General features: G+C 50.7%; 1 protein-coding gene across 5 annotated transcripts in view; it reads left to right on the forward strand.

Moving 5' to 3' along the window:
* Positions 1-23178, forward strand: part of elmo1 (engulfment and cell motility 1 (ced-12 homolog, C. elegans)) — a 51913-nt gene that overhangs the window by 21533 nt on the left and 7202 nt on the right. For 3 of the 5 annotated variants that reach the window (XM_084696924.1, XM_084696925.1, XM_084696926.1), the window contains 15 exons: positions 875-915; positions 1025-1097; positions 1259-1309; positions 1407-1576; positions 3809-3844; positions 6094-6193; positions 6351-6502; positions 6723-6801; positions 7351-7392; positions 7879-7929; positions 8157-8279; positions 9361-9489; positions 9861-9965; positions 10200-10308; positions 14720-14856. In XM_084696924.1, the coding sequence (XP_084553050.1) occupies positions 875-915; positions 1025-1097; positions 1259-1309; positions 1407-1576; positions 3809-3844; positions 6094-6193; positions 6351-6502; positions 6723-6801; positions 7351-7392; positions 7879-7929; positions 8157-8279; positions 9361-9489; positions 9861-9965; positions 10200-10308; positions 14720-14856 (1398 nt within the window). The remainder of the gene's footprint in view (positions 1-874; positions 916-1024; positions 1098-1258; positions 1310-1406; positions 1577-3808; positions 3845-6093; positions 6194-6350; positions 6503-6722; positions 6802-7350; positions 7393-7878; positions 7930-8156; positions 8280-9360; positions 9490-9860; positions 9966-10199; positions 10309-14719; positions 14857-23178) is intronic. The other 2 variants (XM_084696927.1, XM_084696929.1) reach the window with 2 other exon arrangements.

A 23178-nucleotide genomic window follows, 5' to 3' on the forward strand; every position in this document is an offset into this window, starting at 1 on the left:
TCTTCCTCCATCTCCTTTCTCTCCTCTTCCTCCATCTCCTCTCTCCTCTTCCTCCATCTCCTTTCTCTCCTCTTCCTCTCTCTCCTCTTCCTCCATCTCCTCTCTCCTCTTCCTCCATCTCCTTTCTCTCCTCTTCCTCTCTCTCCTCTTCCTCTCTCTCCTCTTCCTCCATCTCCTCTTCCTCCATCTCCTCTTCCTCCATCTCCTCTTCCTCCATCTCCTCTTCCTCCATCTCCTTTCTCTCCTCTTCATCCATCTCCTCTCTTTCCTCTTCCTCTCTCTCCTCTTCCTCCATCTCCTTTCTCTCTTCTTCCTCCATCTCCTCTCTCCTCTTCCTCCCTCCTCTCCTCCATTTGAGCTCAGCAGCAGCCTCTGTTTCCTGTCTCCATCTGGCTTCTTCTTTGTTGCACATCCTCTTCGGCCTTTCTCCTTCTCTCCTTCCCTCCCTCCCTCCCCTCCTCCTCTCTCTGGCCCGGAGCGTGTGTTTGTATAAAAAGTGATTCTTGTTGGAGGCTGGGTTTCAGTATCTCTGCCAAGCTCCGTTGAGAATAACTAACACATCTCCTAGCTCTTAGCCTCTCTCACTACCCTCGTCCCCCTCCCCCCTCCGGGCGTCCAGTCCAAGATGATCTTGTTCCTGTTTAAGAACAGATACACAGAGGCAAATACTTCAGAGTGCATTTCTCAACTCTTGTTTTTCCCTCTCTTTCGTCTTAGGGGTCCCCTGAAGGTGGGGGGGGATGGGGGTGGGGGGGTGGGGGGGAGGAGAGAGGGACTGGAGCTCTCAGTAACACAGTGTTTGGTGCCACTGAGGTGGTCAGTCACATTAACAATCATGTCTTCATCCAACAAAACGTCTGTTTTCTCTCCACAGAAAAAGCCTCTCTCCGCCATCATTAAGGAAGTGTGTGAGGGGTAAGGCTGGGTTTCACATTTTGGGCCTTGTTACGGATGTGAAAAGAACACAGTACCTGTATCTGTTTTAGCATCCGTTCTCCAGCTGTGATGCGTCCTGTTTGTTCAGGTGGTCTCTGGGGAACCCGGAGAACTTTGCTCTCCAAAACGCTGAGAACACAGTCTTCTACATCACAGAGAAGGTACCCGTCATCCCCCCTCCATCCCCCATACACCTCCATCCCCCCCTACACCTCCATCCCTCCCTCCTCATCTGTAGAGATGAGATGATGTTTATTATCCGTAGTTCAGAGCTTAATAGCTTATTCACAATGTCTTAAGGTGTGTGTGTGTGTCTCCGCAGAATCGTAACGACATAAAGAACGGCTCCATTCTGCGTCTGACAACATCTCCTGTAAGTCCAGACTGTCTGACAACATCTCACACTGCCTCTGTGTGTGTTTCATCTCCTGGTTCATACTGCGTGTGTGTGTGTGTGTGTGTGGTCTCAGTCCCAGACAGCGCTGCAGCTGCATGAGCGTGTCCAGTCGTCCAGTATGGACGCCAAGCTGGAGGCCCTGAAGGACCTGGCCAGCTGCTCCAGAGATGTCACCTTCGCCCAGGAGTTCATCAACCTGGACGGCATCTCACTGCTCACTCAGATGGTGGAGAGCGGCACAGAGTAAGTTCTCCCTCTCCTCCTCTTCCTCTTCCTCTCCTCCTCCTCCTCTTACTGCTCTCCTCCTCCTCTTCCTCTTCCTCTTCCTCCTCTTCCTCTTCCTCTTCCTCTCCTCCTCCTCCTCTTACTGCTCTCCTCCTCCTCCTCCTTCTTGTCTTGCTAGACCTTGTGTCTCTCCTCATGTCCTGTGTCGTATTCTCCTGGTTACTCACGTTAGCTACTACACGTTCTCCAGGAATCAGATCTGGGATCAGATCGGTCTACACGCTGGCTTTGTAGTTGCACTGTACATTCTGTTAGAGGGGGAGGAGGGGAGTCTGTGTGTGTGTGAGAGTGTGTGTGTGTGTCAGATGGCTGAGGGCCTTGGAGACTGCTGAAGGTTACTGGGAGGGTAACAGCAGCATTTTGCTGAGGTGGAGTTTTTCAGCCATGATGTGAGGTGTGCGTGTGTGTGTGTGAGGCCTAGGTCTCAGAGGGGCAGAGACAGCAGGGTCAGTGTGTGAACACCCAGCAGAGTCCAATGACACACTGGGAGCCTGTGGAGACTGAAGACACACAATAGGGATTTATATACTTAATCACACTCACCTCTATTCCCATACTCATACACATCCAGCCACACACACATCCAGCCACACATACACACACACATCCAGCCACACATACACACACACACCCAGCCACACACACACACATCCAGCCACACACACATCCAGCCACACACACATCCAGCCACACACACATCCAGACACACACACATCCAGACACACACACATCCAGACACACACACATCCAGACACACACACACCCTCATCCAGACACACACCCTCATCCAGACACACCCTCATCCAGACACACCTTCATCTGCGCTGCAGCCATTTAGCCGTCATGCTCCATCCAGGAGGCCAGATGAGGTTCAGGCCTGTGGTCTGGAGGATATGACATCATGGTGTATTTATGTGGCCCCATCACCTCGTCTCTGACAGGAAGTGTGATGCTGCCCCCTGCTGGATCTAAATAGGAACATGGGAACATCTGTCTCTAAGTCAACTGTGTGTTCAGTGCAACTTCAACTGTCCAGTTCCACATTTAGGGTTGTGGTTCTGATTAGGGATACTTTGAGTATGTGGTGTTTCCCAGATACAAGATAAACATGATTTCAAACCTGTTTTTGAACCTATTTTCTAGTTTTGAAAGTTACACTTTCAAACGTTCAAGTTTTCTTGATTGAAGATGCTTTTTGGTCTAATGTTAAGCTCGCCTCAAATCGGCTTACTCAGAGATGTGAGCTAGGTGTTGTTGTCAAGAGCTGCCATTGTTGTGTGAGTCTGTCAGGATTCACTGTGCAGCCAGCTGCTTCTCTGACTGTTCTGCTCTGTGTGTGTGTGCCTGTGCGTGTGTGTGTGTGTGCCTGTGCGTGTGTGTGTCTGTGTGTGTACCTCAACTTCACTAACCCTTCATATATAGCGTAACGTTTACATAAAAATAAAAACTGCATTTAATCAAAGGTACATCTGGCATCTATGTCATCATATCTATGTCATATTATTTTCATTAAAATGTACCTGATTGTTTAACAGTGTTGTGTTAATGTGTGTGTGTGGACTTGCGTGGTAGATTGTGTGAAAATACTCTTGTGTTAAGTCTGTGTATAGAAGCATGATGTGTATCTGAAGGACAATCCCAACTGAAACCTTGAGGTGATTCCAACAAGCAGGACTGACGAGTTATTAGTTCACATGCTGAATCAAGATCCGGCTAAATGTGACCAGAATATGATAGGACAATGTCAGTATATATATATATATATATATGATACAACAATGTCAGATATGACAATGTCAGTGTCAGTATAGCATTGTCTCATCATCTTTTACCACGAAATCAGGGAGTCAGGTGGCTGAGCGGTTAGGGAATCGGGCTGGTAATCTGAAGGTCGCCAGTTCGATTCCCGGCCATGCCAAAATGACGTTGTGTCCTTGGGCAAGGCACTTCACCCTACTTGCCTCGGGGGACTGTCCCTGTACTTACTGTAAGTCGCTCTGGATAAGAGCGTCTGCTTAAATGACTAAATGTAAAAAATGACTAAATGAAATCTTCTCAGCATTTGTGTAGCTTGTTGACCCTGCTTGTTTGACCCTGCCCCACGTGGAGCCCTGTTTGGGTCTGTGCTGGCTTCAGTCCTCCCACTTCTGCACTCCTTCCCTGACGCCAAAGTTTCTTAAATCTTTACAGACGCTATCAGAAACTACAGAAGATTATGAAGCCCTGGTAAGCCCCTCCCCCTCCCCAGCCGGATAACCCCATTGGCTCTCTGTCCTCTTCCTAATCTGCCAGTCAAGAGTCTGCATGATTAAAGACTTGCACTTGGTGTTATGGGAAACTCAATCATGGCCGCCAACACTAGCATCCATCTGTGGAATACGTTATCTATGTATCACTTAACCCAAACAACCAACTTATTTTCTCGACAAAAATAATATTTTTTGCATGTGCTGTTGGGCAGAGAGGAACTACAGACACACACACTCATTTCCCCGGGGACGTTATTTTAAAGAGCACCAGTTCCTGTGGTCTGTCTTCAGTGTTCATAGGGTGTTCTGTCAGGAGCGAGTGGTGAACTGTGGGATTGGCCTGGAAGGTGTCACTTGCTAGTCAGTGATCCAGAGATAGAGCTCTGATAACTCCTACTGAGCTGGAGGGAAGGTCCGGCCCGGTGGGACTCCTGGGTCTTATCCTCACAGACTGAGGCTGTCCCACACTTACTTCCATCACAACACACCTGCATATCACCTGGTTACCGTAATAACAATAGTATATTCGTCACACTTCAAGTTTCCATCACTCATCACATGTAGACTGTAGAGCACAGGTGTCCAAACTCCGGTCCTCGAGGGCCGCTGTCCTGCATGTTTGAGATGTTTCCCTGCTCCAAACACACCTGATTCTAATGAATGGGTTGTTACAACGACCATTCATTAGAACCAGGTGAGCTGGATCAGGGAAACATCTAAAACATGCAGAACAGCGGCCCTCGAGGACCGGAGTTTGGACACCGCCTGCTGTCGAGGCTCTCCTGCTGTATTATAGAAACAGGTTGGGGGTCGTAGGTTAGAGGTCATAGGTCGTAGACCAGGCTTTAGCTTCTGACACTTAGTTTTAATTATTTAGCATTATAACACTTAGCATTATAACACTTAGCATTACAAGTTGTAATTGACAGGCACTTGCATCACAGCTATCCTAGCTGTCCATTTGCTCAAGCTTACTGTACTCACCCCTCCAGTTAAACTTTATACCACTAACAGAACTACAATCCGGTCTTCCTATGGACTACTAATATGGCTGACCTGCATCCCATGTTAACTTCCTGCCGCCCTCTGGAACTGTGACTAATTTATCACAACAGTCGTCAAAACTCATTTCTTAAGTGTTCTCACGCTGTTATACACACGTTTTGTTGTATATTTAAACTGTTGACTCTCATGTCCTGTAGCTTTTCTTGTTTGGAATGTTTCCCAGGATTCAGGATTGCATTCTGTAAACATGGCAGAAGGGGGCAGTATTGTACAAATATTTTTCTCACAAAATAGCACATTCAACTTTCACTTCTTTTTAATTATTTTCAACTTTTTTTTTTTCTTCTGAGATTGTACATTTTGATTTGAACTGATTTGTTTTTGTCAAATATCAACTGCCAGTTGATGCAGTGACCGGCTGTGTTTGGCAATAGAAGAGTTAACCTTACTTACCATCTCTGGAACATGAAGTTGACCAGTTAATGTGCCTGCATGACTCCCTGCTCTGATACTGTGCTTCATGGCCCTGCTGGCTCTCTGGCGCCCCTTGCTGTACCGGAGGGCTGACACTCTGCCTCACCTTGTTTACTCTCTTTGCCAGGCTGTGGCTTCTACCAAGTAACTCCTCCCCTCATCCCTCTCTCCTCCCTCCTCCCCTTATCCCTCTCTCCTCCCTCCTCCCCTTCATCCCTCTCTCCTCCCTCCTCCCCTCATCCCTCTCTCCTCCCTCCTCCACTCATCCCTCTCTCCTCCCTCCTCCACTCATCCCTCTAATCTCCCTCCTCCCCTTCATCCCTCTAATCTCCCTCCTCCCCTCGTTCCTCATCGCTCTCTCCTCCCTCCTCCCCTCATCCCTCCCTCCTCCCCTCATCCCTCTCTCCTCCCTCCTCCCCTCGTTCCTCTAATCTCCCTCCTCCCCTCGTTCCTCATCGCTCTCTCCTCCCTCCTCCACTCATCCCTCTAGTCTCCCTCCTCCCCTCGTTCCTCATCGCTCTCTCCTCCCTCCTCCCCTTCATCCCTCTCCCTCTCCATCCTCTCCTCCCCTCAACCCTCTCTCTTCCCCCCTCCTCATCCCCCTCTGCTCCCCTCCCCTGGCTTGGCTTTAGCCGTCCATCCACGCATCACTGTGCAGCAAGAGACGTTCCTATTGGCTGTTTCTCCTTGGCGTGGTTGTGTTCCAGCGTTTCTATTGGCTGTGTCTGTGGTGTGGTTGTGTTCTAGCTTCGGAGACCTGCTGTCCTTCACACTGACCGCCTTCGTGGAGCTCATGGACCACGGGATCGTCTCCTGGGACACCTTCTCTGTGGCCTTCATCAAGAAGGTGACCCCCCCCACGTCCTTTCCCCTGATCTTCCCTCCCTCAATACACCCATCCCTCTCTCCTGCCCTCCCTCAATCCACCCATCCCTCTCTCCTTCCCTCCCTCTCTCCACCCATTCTTCCTTCCTCGTTCATCCCTCCCTTCCTGGTGTGTGCAGATCGCCAGCTTCGTGAACAAGTCGGCCATGGACACGGCGGTACTGCAGAGGTCTCTGGCCATCCTGGAGTCCATGGTGCTCAACAGCCAGGACCTCTACCAGAAGGTGGCGCAGGAGATCACCATCGGACAGCTCATCCCACACCTGCAGGGGTGAGAGGAAGCACACACACGCACACACGCGCACACCCGCACGCACACACACACACACGCACACGCACACACACACGCACACGCACACACGCACACACACACACACGCACACACACACACACGCACACACACACTCTCACACACACACACACACAGCGTTCTCCAGCATGTTCTAGCGTGTTCTCTGGTGTCCCCCTCATCTGTTGTTCTGTGACTGCAGGAGCGACCAGGACATCCAGACCTACACCATCGCTGTGATCAACGCTCTGTTCCTCAAAGCCCCTGAGGAGAAGAGACAGGTGGGGAGGGGGCACACACACACTCACACACACACACACACACACACACACACACACTCATACACACACACACAGACACTGAATTTTTCTTCCCAGACGATGATGACACCACTGCTCAACCTCCCCCTTTCATGTATTTTTACTTTGACGGCCCCAGAGACCCCCCCCCCCGCCCCCTCCCCCCCCCCCCTCTCCCATGACTGAGCTCAGCTGGCTGAGCCACAGCGAGGTGAGGGCTGTCCTTAGCAGCAGGACCCGACACACTTCCTGTGTTCTCCTGAGTCAGCAGGAAGATTCCACGACACAGCAGAACCCCCCTCCCCATGTTGCTGACTCACTAGCCTGTTGCCGGGGGTCAACAAAAACATGCTTCGCTATCTGCCCCTTTATTCTTTTTTCCTCTTCTGTCAGTCTCTCTACTCCTATCTCTCTCTCTACTCCTATCTCTCTCTACTCCTCTCTCTCTCTCTCTCTCCCGTTCTCTCCCCCCCCCGTCTCGTTATTGCTGACTGGTGTGTGTTTTCCTTCCTCTTGCACTCCTCATGCTAGCTTGACGAGCGCTCTGTGAGCATCCTTGATTGTCCGCTGACAGTAAGTGCACTTTGATTAGTGATGTTTCCTAGATCCTTCTCTCCCTCCCTGTCTCCCTCCCTGTGCCCTCTTTCCATCCCTGTATCCCCCCTCCTCTTCCTCCCCTCCCCCTCTCTCTCCCTCCCTTCCTGTCTCTCTCTCCCTCTCCCCCTCTCCCTCCCTTTAGAAGAGATAAGAGTGTGGTCAATCATAGACCCAGGATGGAGACCAGAGAGGAGACATTTACGCTGTCTCACCGAGAAAGTAGTTTACTTTCTCCTACCTTACCCATAATCCACCCCTTTTTTTTGATATACAGCTTCCTCTAGAACCTCTGTAGTTCCTCTAGAGCCATAATAAAGGTATAGATCATGATCCCTTTCATTCTCTCTCTCTCTTTCCCTGTCTTTCTGTCACTCTCCCTCTCTCTGTTTTTCTCTCCTCTTTCTGCTCTCTCTCTGCTCTCTCTCTGCTCTCTCTCTGCTCTCTCTCTCTCTCTCTCTCCAGGAGATGGCCCACATCCTCGCCCAGAAGCAGCTACGCTCCATCATCCTTAGTGTGAGTGTCTACGGTCACACCATCCTCTCTGCCCTCCTCCCTCCCCTCCTCCCCTTCTCCCTCCCTGTGTCCTCCTCCCTCTCTCCCCTCCTCTCTGTCTCCTCCTCCCTCCCTCTCTCCCCTCCTCTCCCTCTCCTCCCCCCTCCTTCTCTTCCTCTCTCTTTCCTCCCTTCTGTCCATCTTTACATCTTGATCTCCGTCACCCTCATGAACCCTCTCCTCCCCAGAATGTGATCCGAAGCCCCAAGCCCATTAACGATGAGATGGCCCACCAGCTGTACGTGCTGCAGGTTCTGACCTTCAACCTTCTGGAGGACCGCATGATGACCAAGATGGACCCCCAGGACCAGGTGTGTGTGTCTGTATGGGGGTCTGTGTGTGTGTCTGTATGGGGGTCTGTGTGTGTGTCTGTATGGGGGTCTGTGTGTGTGTCTGTATGGGGGTCTGTGGGTGTGTCTGTATGGGGGTCTGTGTGTGTGTCTGTATGGGGGTCTGTGTGTGTGTCTGTATGGGGGTCTGTGCGTGTGTCTGTATGGGGGTCTGTGTGTGTGTCTGTATGGGGGTCTGTGTGTGTGTCTGTATGGGGGTCTGTGTGTGTGTCTGTATGGGGGGTCTGTGGGTGTGTCTGTATGGGGGTCTGTGTGTGTGTCTGTATGGGGGGTCTGTGTGTGTGTCTGTATGGGGGGTCTGTGTGTGTGTCTGTATGGGGGTCTGTGTGTGTGTGTGTCTGTATGGGGGTCTGTGTGTGTGTCTGTATGGGGGTCTGTGTGTGTGTCTGTATGGGGGTCTGTGTGTGTGTCTGTATGGGGGGTCTGTGTGTGTGTCTGTATGGGGGTCTGTGTGTGTGTCTGTATGGGGGTCTGTGTGTGTGTCTGTATGGGGGTCTGTGTGTGTGTCTGTATGGGGGGTCTGTGGGTGTGTCTGTATGGGGGTCTGTGTGTGTGTCTGTATGGGGGGTCTGTGTGTGTGTCTGTATGGGGGGTCTGTGTGTGTGTCTGTATGGGGGTCTGTGTGTGTGTCTGTATGGGGGTCTGTGTGTGTGTCTGTATGGGGGTCTGTGTGTGTGTCTGTATGGGGGTCTGTGTGTGTGTCTGTATGGGGGTCTGTGTGTGTGTCTGTATGGGGGGTCTGTGTGTGTGTGTCTGTATGGGGGGTCTGTGTGTGTGTCTGTATGGGGGGGTCTGTGTGTGTGTCTGTATGGGGGGTCTGTGTGTGTGTCTGTATGGGGGGTCTGTGTGTGTGTCTGTATGGGGGTCTGTGTGTGTGTCTGTATGGGGGTCTGTGGGTGTGTCTGTATGGGGGTCTGTGTGTGTGTCTGTATGGGGGTCTGTGTGTGTGTCTGTATGGGGGTCTGTGTGTGTGTCTGTATGGGGGTCTGTGTGTGTGTGATCATATCCGTGTGTGTATAATTATGTGTGTGTGTGTGTGTAGGCCCAGAGAGACATCATCTTTGAGCTGCGGAGGATTGCCTTTGATGTGGAGTGTGAACCCAACAACAGCGGCAGCATTGAGAAACGCAAGTCCATGTACACCCGGGACTACAAGAAGCTGGGCTTCATAGTAAGAGCAGGGGGGGGGGGGTGCTGTGTGTGTGTGTGTGGGGGGGGGCTGTGTGTGGGGGGGGGGGGGTGCAGTGGGGGGGGGCTGTGTGTGTGTGTGTGTGGGGGGGGGGGGGGTGCAGTGGGGGGGGGTGCAGTGGGGGGGTGCAGTGTGTGTTAGTGTGTCCACAGCTGTTCAGAAGTTTAGCAGTCTGCTGCCTGTCTGGGTGAATTACACAGCTGGAGATCTGATGAGCCTTACTCTCTCTCTCTCTCTCTCTCTCTCTCTCTCTCTCTCTCTCTCTCTCTCACATCCTCTCTCACCCCCCTCTCTCTCTCACCCCCCCCTCTCTCTCTCTCACCCCCTCTCTCTCTCTGGTCACATGTCATCAGAACCATGTGAACCCGGCAGTAGACTTCACTCAGATCCCTCCAGGCATGCTGGCACTGGATAACATGCTGTACTTCTCAAGACACCACCAGGACGCTTACATCAGGGTGAGAACACACACACACTCACATACACTCTCACACACACACACACAGTCCCACTCACACGCTGTCACTCACACACACAACACACAGACACATGCAGTCAATATCACACAAATACTCACACATACATACAGATAATTAACTTTAAACAAGCACGTTTTCACAGAATACACACAAACACACCAGTGGTTGGTTGTTTAACAGTGTGTGTGTGTGTGTGTGTGTGTGTGTGTGTAGATGGTTCTGGAGAACAGCAGCAGGGAGGATAAGCACGAATGCCCGTTTGGACGCAGCAGCATCGAGCTCACCAAGATGCTCTGTGAGACGCTCAGAGTGGGGGAACTACGTAAGTCGCCCTGGTTACCACGACTATGTCAGTCGCCCTGGTTACCACGACTATGTCAGTCGCCCTGGTTACCACGACTATGTCAGTCGCCCTGGTTACCACGACTATGTCAGTCGCCCTGGTTACCACGACTATGTCAGTCGCCCTGGTTACCACGACTATGTCAGTCGCCCTGGTTACCACGACTATGTCAGTCGCCCTGGTTACCACGACTATGTCAGTCGCCCTGGTTACCACGACTATGTCAGTCGCACTGGTTACCACGACTATGTCAGTCGCCCTGGTTACCACGACTACGTTAGTCTTCCTGGTTACCCTGACTACGTTAGTCTCCCTGGTTACCGCGACTATGTTAGTCTCCCTGGTTACCAGATAGTAATGGTAACTGATCACTCTGGAAACGAGAGAGAGACACACACACAGAAAGAGAAAAGACAGAGTGCATTCTGTACAGATAAATGATCTCAGGAGTATTCCTTATCTTCCAGCAGTTTAAAGCAAACTGTGTCTCCCACCTCAAAGATGAAAGGAGCCAGTAGACTTTCTAATTGTGCCACTGGGTCCTGGTCCATCTATTAGTGTTGAGAACCATCCCCCCCCCCCCCATCTTCCACCAACCCACCCTAAAAAACCTGTCTGCTTAGGCTTTGTTCCTGCACATCAACATTTATGTGTGTGTGTGTGTGTGTGTGTGGTTGGGGGGGGGGAGGGTCCTGTCTGCTGTTGCCACACCTCTTTTTTACATAATTAATAGTTCATATTTGTTTTACTGCTCTTACCCCCCTTAAAAGATTTATCTCCCAGCATCCCTCAGACCAGATGAATCTCCCAGCATGCCTCAGACCAGAGCCTTAATGTGCTGTGAGGCCGTCCCTGCCTGGCCAGGAGACTCTGCTACAGGCCCTGCTCTGCTACAGGGTCCTGCTCTGCTACAGGGCCCTGCTCTGCTACAGGGCCCTGCTCTGCTACAGGGTCCTGCTCTGCTACAGGGTCCTGCTCTGCTACAGGGTCCTGCTCTGCTACAGGGTCCTGCTCTGCTACAGGGTCCTGCTCTGCTACAGGGTCCTGCTCTGCTACAGGCTCTGCTCTGCTACAGGCTCTGCTCTGCTACAGGGTCCTGCTCTGCTACAGGCTCTGCTCTGCTACAGGCTCTGCTCTGCTACAGGGTCCTGCTCTGCTACAGGCTCTGCTCTGCTACAGGCTCTGCTCTGCTACAGGCTCTGCTCTGCTACAGGGTCCTGCTTTGCTACAGGCCCTGCTCTGCTAGACACATGGAATATTTATGAAGTTATTCAGACCGACCTGTCAGCACCCTGATTCACTCACGCCAGTGTGCACACACACACACACACACACACACACACACACACTCTCACACACCAAACACACACACCACATGCCAGCCCACACGCACCACATCTCACACTTGCACACACACACTCTCATTGCACACACCACACGTATGCAACACACACTAAGAAACACACTCTTTCTCTCTAAGCCCACTGGGTGGACACACCACCCACACACACACACACACGTACACACACGTACACACCTTTGAAGGAAAATTGCAATCCATGCTTCTGTGCTAGCTTAGCGTTAATTTAGCGGCAGATCTCACTCGATGTGGTGAGGTAAATCCAGGGCCTTGGTAGCTAATCCCATCCTAGCCTGGGACTCTCTGATTGGTGGGAGACGTCAATGCTAGTGGGGGCTGGAAAGAGCGAACTTCGGATTCTAAGTGTGCCCCCCCCCTCCCCCTCCCCACGGATCCTTATTAAACATTTAGAGGAGCTGGGGTTTAAGAAAGGGCTTGAAATTTATAACGGTGATTTTGACACACAGTTAGCACCCATAAATCCTCCTCCGCTCCTGGGCTTCAGTGGAAACAAAAGTCTGGTCAAAACAAAATTAGTCAGTCTACTTCATAGCTTCCTGTTACTGCAGCTTCTCCCCTCCTTCCTTCTGCTCCTCTCCTCTCTCCCCTCCCCTCCTCTCTCCCCTCCCGTCTTCCTCCATTCCTGCTGTCTCTCCATCCGGCTGAAGGACACATAGACACTAACTGACCTGGAAAGGTGTTGCTGACAGTGCAGCCTTCATGCTCAGACACGCGCACACAGACACACACGTTCCTGGCTATTTCCACGTCACAGGTGGATAATCCGGACTTGCAGGTGTGGTTATAAATGGGGACAACATCTTTCAGAGTGGATTCATCATCAGTCAGATGCCGTCCAAGGTGACGCTGGTCTTACATGTCCTCTCTCACCCCCTTCAGCTTCACACACACACACACACACACACACCTCACTGGGCTGTGACAGATGTCAGCAAAGCTTCCTGCCTGCCTGCCGGCCACACACACATTTTTTGACAAAGATGTTGGTATTCATACACACACACACACACACCATGCTTAGTCACTCCTGTTCTCCAGGGTTCATCTCGTAGCACAGGCCGGTTCTAGGCTGTAATTATCTTTGATTAGTCGTCAACACGCTCCGAACCCTCACACCAACCCAGAGCCTGACAGGAAGTGACACGCCACGCACGCGGCCGTCACCCTCGGCCCACGCCACCTCTGACACGTAACCTCTGACCCCCTGGGGGCTCCCTCACACACTCACGTCCTCACGCTTCCTGCGTGTGTGTGTGTGTGTGTGTGTGTTTGAACGAGCCTCTCGTTTCCCTGATGCCATGATAGAACTGGGGTCCCAGAATCATTTTGAGAGTCTGTTACCCCACCCTCAAGCCCACCAGACTGGTATCTTGTTCTCCAACTTAACGATAACAGGGATATCATCTTTCCTTCCATCCTGTGAGGCAGATGGCTCTTATTGCTGCATCAGGACACACAACCCTGTTCTGGCTGGGTGGGCTGTTCACTTGGGGATGTGTGTGTGTTTTTGGAAAGATGGATGGATAGTGGGTAGATTGATGTACCACATTCACACTTCCCATCAAGTCTAGTCACAAATCCCCCCCCCCCCCCAAACGAACACAAACACATTTCTCTGTAAGTGGGAGAAGTTCCTGTCAGGACGATGACTTTGTGTTAAAGTTTCTGCCAGTGTTTCTAGAGTGCTGAGTTTGACCTTTATGAAACGTCACCGGCACAAGGACGCTGGCCAGATGGTGCAGGACCACTGGGCCCCGACACAGGTCACTGGCTCACCCCCCCTCCCCTCCTCCTCCCCTCCATCCGTCCAGCCCTCCACATCCCCACCCTCCATCCCTGGCTGGGGAGGCTGGCATGAGTTGGAGGAGAGGGAGAGGACTGGAAAAGAGAGAGGAGAGGATAGGAGAGATCCATCTCCCTGTCCAGTCTTCTTGCTCAAACAAGGTTTCAGTCATTACTGCTACAGATGACATTACTGAAGAACGGGTCCCCAGTGGTCACACACATAGATGTTTTACACACAGACACACACACACTGAAGTCAGGTTAGGATAGATTCAGCTGGGTCTGAGCCTGGCTGAGACTAAGGTCATTCAGTCCGATGAATTCAGGCCAGAGAAGAGATGAGGTGCAGCCTTGCTCTATGCAGGGAGGAACAGCAGCAGCACAGGGAGGAGGAACAGCAGCAGCACAGGGAGGAACAGCAGCACAGGGAGGAGGAACAGCAGCAGCACAGGGAGGAGGAACAGCAGCAGCACAGGGAGGAACAGCAGCAGCACAGGGAGGAGGAACAGCAGCAGCACAGGGAGGAGGAACAGCAGCAGCACAGGGAGGAGGAACAGCAGCAGCGCGGGGAGGAGGAACAGCAGCAGCGCAGGGAGGAGGAACAGCAGCAGCGCAGGGAGGAGGAACAGCAGCAGCACAGGGAGGAGGAACAGCAGCAGCACAGGGAGGAGGAACAGCAGCAGCACAGGAAGGAACAGCAGCAGCACAGGGAGGAACAGCAGCAGCACAGGGAGGAGGAACAGCAGCAGCACAGGGAGGAGGAACAGCAGCAGCACAGGGAGGAGGAACAGCAGCAGCACAGGGAGGAGGAACAGCAGCAGCACAGGGAGGAGGAACAGCAGCACAGGGAGGAACAGCAGCACAGTGACAGCTGTGGTGGAGGTCTGGCTCACACAGGCTTGACCGGAGGCTTGTTTCAACGGCGTGCCGTCAAGTACAGACGTTGTTTTCTTTCAGCGATAAACCTGCTACGGCAAAGATTTCACCGTCTTCAATTATTAGTCGGCCGTGGGAGAATTGTGTTTGTCGGATGAAATATTCAAGGTTTCAAATGTGTACAAGTAAATACAGAACACCTGCTGCCCCAAAAGCATGGTTTTAACAGTATATCTGTGGTCATAAGTCACCGCATGGCAAAGTAACCACATCTCAGCTAGCAAGCACGGTGAACGTATGAAAAGGCAGTTTGAGACATTTACCCGCGTGTTTCTCCCTGTTCCTCAGCCAGCGAGAACTGCCATGACTTCCATCCCATGTTCTTCACCCACGAGCGCTCCTTTGAGGAGTTCTTCTGCATCAGCATCCAGCTGCTCAACAAGACCTGGAAGGAGATGAGAGCCACCAGCGAAGACTTCAACAAAGTACGTGTGTGCGCGTGCGCATGTGTGATACTTTATCAACTTTTTTCTCTCTCATGGAACTTCTACCTCAAACATGAGCTGGATATTCTGTTGCGTCCGTCACAGTTCAGTGGTGATGTATACAGTGTAGGGGGGTTGGTGAAGCGTTTCCAAGCATCGGTACACTTTCGTAATTACAATTATGAAAATGACCCGCCAGACATGCGCCTCGGCGCAGTGTGCCGCGTATGTAGAGCAGCCTAATCAGAATGCACAGACATCGAGATGAGGTCGTCTTGAATCGTTGTCCCCCAGGCTCTATGTCTTTTTCTTTTGGGGGGGAGGAAAGATTGAAAGGAGGAGGAAGGAAGGGATTGTGCTCTCATCCTCAGGCTTCTCTAATGTAATTCTACGTCTCATTGTTTATTTTTGACATGAGACGGGCGCGATAACCGCCTCCGCTATTCCGGATTACTTAGCCTGGTTCGTAGGCTCGATGCTAAATTGTTGTTAAAGGACTTAATTCGTTAATATTTCTAGACTTCCCCATCTGAAGGAGACTAATGTCTTTGTTTGTGAACACTCGAAGGGGATAAAACAATATATATCCTGTTTTTAATCCATGAAACCACAATGATAATTCCGTTCACAAGCCATCCGTCTTCACAGTGCAGGCCGGCCGAACACCCTTCTCTGTTTTCAGGCTTTGGTCCGCATGTTGCAAGCACCTTTCATTTTCATTCAATTTAAAACACAAAAGTCCACAGTTATACAGTAGGATATTCACACAAACTGATTTCAGGGTCATCCTAGAACCACTATATACCATGTATTAATTATTTGGATGTACTATCCTGTGCGAAGGTGACATTATAATTGGGTATTTATGCAAAGTCGGCACAGTCGTGCCTGGTCCAGCAGCGAACTCGCTAGCTAGAAACTTATTGATGTGGACTCACAGCGTGCATAGAATTGTTGCTGCTGGTTCGGCATCTGCTCGTGTGGAGCTCTAAGGTAGACTGTTGTATCTGCTGGTCAGTTTAGCTTTCGTCAGCACAGCTGACACTGACAGCCAACTGTCTGGTGTTGTTAGCTCGGATGCAAGCCCCTCGATACAAATTGCGGGCTAAGGAGGCTATAGTCTGGCTTGTGTAAGAGGGCTCCGTGTGTGTGTGTGTGCGTGCGCGCGTGTGTGTGCGCGTGCGTATTTTACATAAACGCAATAAAAACAACAGCCCAGCTGTTTAATACGAAGCTGTGTTTACACTGCAACTACTGTCACCAGTAACACTTCCTACGCGTGTTGACGCTTGTCAACTCTTGGGAACGAACGGAGCCGCGTTAGCGAGCCACGAGACCGTGTCAAACGGAAGCCTTCACAAACTGTGTGTATTCACACCGAGACCTTGTGGAACTATTCAGTGAAAGCATTGTGTGTGTGTGTGTGTGTGTGTCGTGGTCCCATGTTTTATTAACGTGATGAGGTAACACGACGAGGTGGCAGATTAAAACACTAATTGACGCTGGCATGCTTAGCAGATTACATGTTCAGCATCGGTTCCAACCGATCAGGATGAATCGGGAGCGAAACTCCTAGGCCTACACTCTCCGTTTTTAATGTCTTGACACTGAAGCTGTAATGTCTCTCTGTTTGTAATTAGTGAGCTAGGTCTGTCGTGGATATGTGTCACTGGTTCATTTCTAGACCTCAAAGGGAAATACTCCTATCTGTTCCAGTGAGATGTTTGTTAGGTTTGGACTAGATGCTAGTCAAGCACTCCACGGGTGTACTGGATCTACTCCATTTTGTTTTCCTTCACTGTGTGTGTGTGTGTGTGTGTGTTGTAGCAGCCACATTGTATATCTCGGTGTGTCTCAGCTGCTGGCTTTGCCCAGCTGATTGTGCATCTCACACACACACACACACACAGATAAACACACACTCTCACATGTGTATGCTCAATCATGTATGCAGATCTACACATGCAGGCAAAGGCATAATCACAGGTTCTCACACACCTCCGCGCACACACGCACACACACCTTTGTACACACACACACACGATGATGTGGACATACAACAAAAATGGAGGGGAGTGAGAGATGGAGCGAGTAGGAGGGGTGTGTGTGTGTGTGTGTGTGTGTGTGTGTGTGTGTGATGGATGCAGGTCTGATACTCAGGGCAGTGTTCCGACCAACAGGCAACCGTTTCCTCTGTTTCCATAGCAACTCCCGTCCAATTACGGCTGCTGCGCTGCCTGGCAAGATGGATCCAGTGTGATGGAGAAAGGGAGAGAGAGGGAGGGTTGATATGCATTTTTAGACATGCATGTGTGTATTCCTTTGTGTACTGCATGCACACTGTGTGTGTGTGTGCGTCCCAGTCATGTGGCATTGCCCTGTGTTTCTATCCTGAGTCCTCGGAGGAGAGATGCTACGTCAACTACAGAACTCACAACCAGCCAGCCAGCCACCCCTCCTCCTCTCCTGCCCTCCCTTTCTAAACCTCTATCACTCTCTCTTTCTCTGTCACTCTCTCCATCTATATCACTCTCCCTCTCTCTCTCCTTGTCTCTCTCTCTTCCACACACGGAGAACATGTGACTCTCCAGATGCTTCGCTATTGGCTGCCTCCTCTAGTGCGTGTGCCCAATGGGGCTCAAACCCACAGATCAACACAAGCAGAGCTGCTGCTGTCCGACAGACAGAGAGAGGGAGCGAGAGGGAGGAAGAGAGAGGGGGAGAGAAAGAGAGCATCTCGTTAGACAAGAGAGAGGTGAGATCTCATCCTGCTCCGTTAGCGAAGGGAGGACAAGAGAAGTGATCGTTGTTCTCGGAGAGAGAGAAGAGAGGGAGAGGCGGAAGGGAGGAAGAAAGGGATGAGCTTGGCCGTCGTCGCTCACCGCACTGTTTGTGGCTGACACACACACACACACACACACACCGCTCCACCGGGGACCATCTGCCGATCCCTCCCACCTTCTTCCCCTCCCTCGTTCACTCCGTTCCTCGGCCGTGTTGCCCGCCGTTTAGGAGCCCCGCTCGGCGCTAACCATGGAGATGACCGTGACACGTGAGTAAAACCACGGAGAGAGGGAGGGAGAGAGAGAGGGAGGGAGAGGGAGAGAGAGAGAGAGGGGAGACTGCTGATTAGAATGAATGGAGGAGGGGGTGTTTGTGCTAGACTGCGGTCTGGAGGAGAGAAGAGGAGAGAGAGGGAGAAGAGGTCGGAGGAGGAGAGGAAAGAGGGAGAGGAATAGAGAGGGATGACGAGCAGGCTGATAGACGAGGGGGAGTTTAGCAGCCTGTCTTTGTGTGGCTCAAGTGCAGAGCAGACTGGAGGGGCAATAGGGTCTTAGACTGGTATTAACACACACACACACACACACACACACACACACACACACACTGTATTTGAAATTGTGAATGTGGGGGAGGGGGTGGTTGGGCACACTGTTATTGTGAATGAGAGCTCTTCACATTACCGATGCCCACAACCCAGCTAGGAAATCACAACAGCTACAAATGCTGCGGGGGTAGGATGAAGCTCGTCCGTGTGAGAAGCAGAGCAGTGGCCTCTGACTCCGTTAGCAGGAGGTGATGTCTCTGAGCCTGGCTACTGTAGGAGCCCTCGGTGACCCCTGGGTGGTTATCTGCCCCCCCTGTCAGGATTATTCAAATGAGGAGTTCCAGTGTGACATCACAGCTCGCCAACCTTCCTTGACCCAGATAAACCCCATCTGTCACCAGACTCCAGGCTCAGCCAGGCCTGGGCGTCAACACGCTAGGATGGATGTTCACTGGAAAGGCAGTGTTTATGAAAAGCATTGGAGCTGTATGGTTTACATGTAGACTAGCTGCTGGAAAGATTTTGTTTAGACTTGGATGTTGAATGGATATTGTGTAGACCAGTGTGGGTAATCGTGAAGTCCCATTGGACAGGAAATACCAGTGTGCCAATCACACCTGTTTTCTCTACGTCTCTTTTAGACCATTGGCTCTGCCGAGAATGACTTGCTTCCTGCTAAAGACAGGAGCTGTGTGATTCCTGAACATCTATGTGACAGGCTGAGTTTGAGACCAGCAATTAAACTGGTCCCTTCTGTGTGTGTGTGTGTGTGTGCGCTGCAGCGACTGCTGTTGAGATGTTGTTGCAGGCGTGTCGTCTCTGAAAGCCCTCCTCCAAACACACACCCTCTCTGTGTGGAGACACGCAAGACCATTTTTCTCGTTCTCTCCATCCCCCTTCTCCCATCTCTCCCCCGCTTCTGTCGTTTTCTGTCTCGTTGTATCTGTCTGAATCCCCCTACGCTTTCTCTCTGTCTCTCTGTCTCTCTCTCTGTCTCTCTCTCTCTCTCTCTCTCTCTCTCTCTCTCTCTCTCTCTCTCTCTGTCTCTCTGTCTCTCTGTCTCTCTGTCTCTCTGTCTCTCTGTCTCTCTCTCTGTCTCTCTCTCTCTCTCTCTCTCTCTCTCTCTCTCTCTCTCTCTCTCTCTCTCTCTCTCTCTCTCTCTCTCTCTCTGTCTCTCTGTCTCTCTGTCTCTCTGTCTCTCTCTCTGTCTCTCTCTCTCTCTCTCTCTCTCTCTCTCTCTCTCTCTCTCTCTCTCTCTCTCTCTCTGTCTCTCTGTCTCTCTGTCTCTCTGTCTCTCTCTCTCTCTCTCTCTCTCTCTCTCTCTCTCTCTCTCTGTCTCTGTCTCTATGTCTCTCTGTCTCTCTGTGTCTCTCTCTGTCTCTCTCTGTCTCTCTCTGTCTCTCTGTCTGTCTCTCTCTCTCTCTCTCTCTCTCTCTCTCTCTCTCTCTCTCTCTCTCTCTCTCTCTCTCTGTCTCTCTGTCTCTCTCTCTCTCTCTCTCTCTCTCTCTCTCTCTCTATGTCTCTATGTCTCTCTGTCTCTCTGTCTCTCTGTCTCTCTGTCTCTCTGTCTCTCTCTCTCTCTCTCTCTCTCTCTCTCTCTCTCTCTCTCTCTCTCTCTCTCTGTCTCTCTCTCTCTCTGTCTCTCTGTCTCTCTGTCTCTCTGTCTCTCTGTCTCTCTCTCTCTCTCTCTCTCTCTCTCTCTCTCTCTCTCTCTCTGTCTCTCTGTCTCTGTCTCTCTCTCTCTCTCTCTCCCCTCTCGGTTGTGTCCCTCTCTCATGAACCAGCCAAGCTATTTATATCTCGTCTGTCTTTCCTGGCTTCTTCACCTCTGTCCTTTTCACTTGAAGGTTTCTTCAAGCAGCTGAAGAGTGTTTGTGTACATGATGCATTGTGTGTGTGTGTGTGTGTGTGTGTGCGCACGGTGGCTCTAGAATACCGCCCCTCCCCCTCACACACACCATGTACACACACATAATACATCATGCACACCCACACTCACGCTCAAGGGGGAACCAACATCCGTCTCCATCCCAGCTGGACATCCTCAGGACCAGGACAGCTGTATGACCTCGTCTTTAGGATGACACACCTCAGTGGCCATGTTGGAATATCAATGTGTGTGTGTGAGAGAGAGAGACAGCTAGACAGCTAGAGAGAGAGAGACAGCTAGAGAGAGAGAGAGATCTCAGCATTCTGCTCCCCTAAGTATAGGGACTCTCTAACAGGTCCCCAGAGAGGAGAGAGTTGTGTTGGAGTAAAAGAAAGATGGGAGGAGTGAGAGAGATAGAGAAGTAGAGGGAAGATGGAGAGGAAGAGATGAGTAGAAGAGCTGAGCTGGCCTGCGCTGCTCCTGACAGCGTTGGACATCTGACTTTCTCTCAGCGGAGTGCTGGTAATATGCCAGTCATCTCACACAGCTTGTTGTGAAGAGTCTCTCCTCTCCAGATCTCCATTGTCGCGAGGATGTTGCAGGGTTACCAAGCACACCAGCTTTCACGGCCGACTCCATATTTAATGACACCGCCATAACTTTGGAGGAGATGGTTATTAATTAAACAGCGGAGAGCAGGAGGAAGGAGAGGGGACAGAAAAACACAGAAACCATTTTTGTGTGTGTGCGTGCGTGTGTTGAAAGTTGCTGTTGTGTTGTAACATACAAACCTCAGACTGGTTGTGTGATTTGTTGTGTGATTGCTTTCAGGGTACCACAGAATGATCATTCTCAGATTATTCACTGTCTTCTTCCTGTTCTCTTACACACACACACACACACTCTCACACACACACACACACACACACTCTTGAGTTAAGGCCCTAAGATTGACGGACAGCTCATAAATGTCATTAGCATCCGCTTAGGTAAATTGAGCAGCGCCGGCAGCTGATTGGCCGGTGACTAGGGACAGTCATTTGTCACGGTTGACACGGCGACGATGATGGAGAGACAGGAGAGAGAGAGAGAGAGAGAGAGAGAGGAAGTGTGCTGCTGTCAGCCTTCCTCAGAACAACAAGAAATGGAAGGAGAGGAATAAAAAGAGGCCAGAAAATGACCAAGACATCTTTTTAGATTTGACATTTTATCCATCCAGCAGACACTCATCCAAAGGGGCGTATAAATGTTGCAGCGGAATATCAAGTTTCTGAAGAGCACAGCTCAAACTGTATTTCAGTGGTCTGAGTCAAAGGAACAGTCTGTATCTTCCAGCCACATTGACCAAAGATCCCCCACGCTTTAAAAAAAAAAGCCCTCAGAATAGCTGCCTGTTCTACTTCTGATCAATCTGACCTGGAGTCAGCTGTGCCTCCTATTCCAATGACACTTTTAAGATGTTTTCTTTAGGTAAAACGATCCTGGAACAGGCCCCTGTTCGCACACGTCCACCTGAAGAGTGTTCTGACTCACGACAAATCAATTATTCATAACGAGTGTCCTCGTTGAAAGGGGACCATGTGTTTGAATGAAACAGGATGAATATTTGTGGTGTTAATGAGCGCGAGAAGAGAGGACTGAACAGAACTGGTTTCCTGCTCGAGTTCATGGGGCATACAAGGTCTGTCTACTCCTCCAATAAACCCAGGGAGAGCTTTTGTTTGGCCCTTTGTCACTGACCATGTTTAAAATGCAGACTATCTAAAGATCTGTTTGGACAAAATTCCCTGTTTTCCCCCCAACTCTGTGTAGATACACTCAAATCTGTCCGCAGATCAGGAGACATAACCTTGTTTTGTTGATTTGATGGAAGCTGGATTTGGAGCTTCCTTTAAGTTTGGGGGTTTTGAAAGTACCGTGGCTCTCTCTGTGAAAGGCTGGGAGGGGAGGACTGGTGTGGGGGTTAATTAAAGTGTGGGCGTAAGTGTGTGTGTGTGAGAGAGAGAGAATTTATGATGGCAAAGTGTGTGAGATTGTAATTAATGGACAGCAGACTCGTGATAAATCCTTCCCACTCTGATTACTGTGACCGTGTCCAAACAGGACAAGGAGAGTAGAGAAACTGAGAAAGAAAAGGAGTGAGAGAGAAGAGAGAGAGAGGGGTGAGAAAGAAAGACAGACAGAAGGGAGAGAGGGAGAAATGGAGATCCGTAACGAATTCTCTAGGAACAGTGGTGATGCCACAGCGGACAGCGTGGGGTTGTAAGTGTTGACCGCTCTGAGATCCGTCATGGAGGTCGGACACGTCCTCCAACCTCCACACAGGAGAGGAGAGGAGAAGCTCCGTGCTGGAGGACGACCCCTCTCTGTGGAGCCAGAGGATCACAGGAACCCAGCTGGACTGAGATTTGAACAATGACGGCACAGTTGTCTTCTTGTTGTGTTTATTTTCACCCTTGTCTGTGTGGTTGTTTTTAGTTTTATTGCCCCCCCCCCCCCCCCCCCTCACACACCCAAGGTCATCACGGTGCCAGTTTTTATGCAGGGCCCCGCGATTAACGTCACTGAACATATTTGCATTCCAAAAGATGAATCAGGATTATACTGTGTAATCAGGGGAAAATCTATTTTCTCCCACTTCTCCAAGTTTGAGGTTCAGTAATGCCAATTGGCTTATCAGATTTGGAAACATAACTGGGTTAATTCTGTTATGTGGCATTGAAAATTTAGATTTTCATCCAGAACACACTCTTTATCTCACTGAGCCGGGGGGAAGAGGGGGAGGGGGGGGAGGGGGGGAGGCACGGAGGGAGGAGGAGGGGAGGATTAGCCTGCAGTGGCCATTTTGGATCCTGTGTTGTTTTGGGGACCTTTTGTTATCTGTTTTACCTTCATGACCCCTAACCCTTTCTCTTGGGGAAATGGCATGTAAACACACTCGTGTCATTCATCACAGCTGTAGCCTGTACTGACACATGGTCGGGGAGCGTGTTTGCGTCATATTTATAATCCTGGGGTCTTATTATATCCATGAAATATGGAGGCTATGCTTGTTAGCGAGGAACAGACTGGAAAGTGCGGTTTGGTAGAGTCACCTTCACGGAGCACAGAGTCTGACGTGATG

Source organism: Hypomesus nipponensis, chromosome 4 (genome assembly GCF_054491055.1).
Source record: "Hypomesus nipponensis isolate SF chromosome 4, ASM5449105v1, whole genome shotgun sequence".
NCBI classification, from domain to species: Eukaryota; Metazoa; Chordata; class Actinopteri; order Osmeriformes; family Osmeridae; genus Hypomesus; species Hypomesus nipponensis.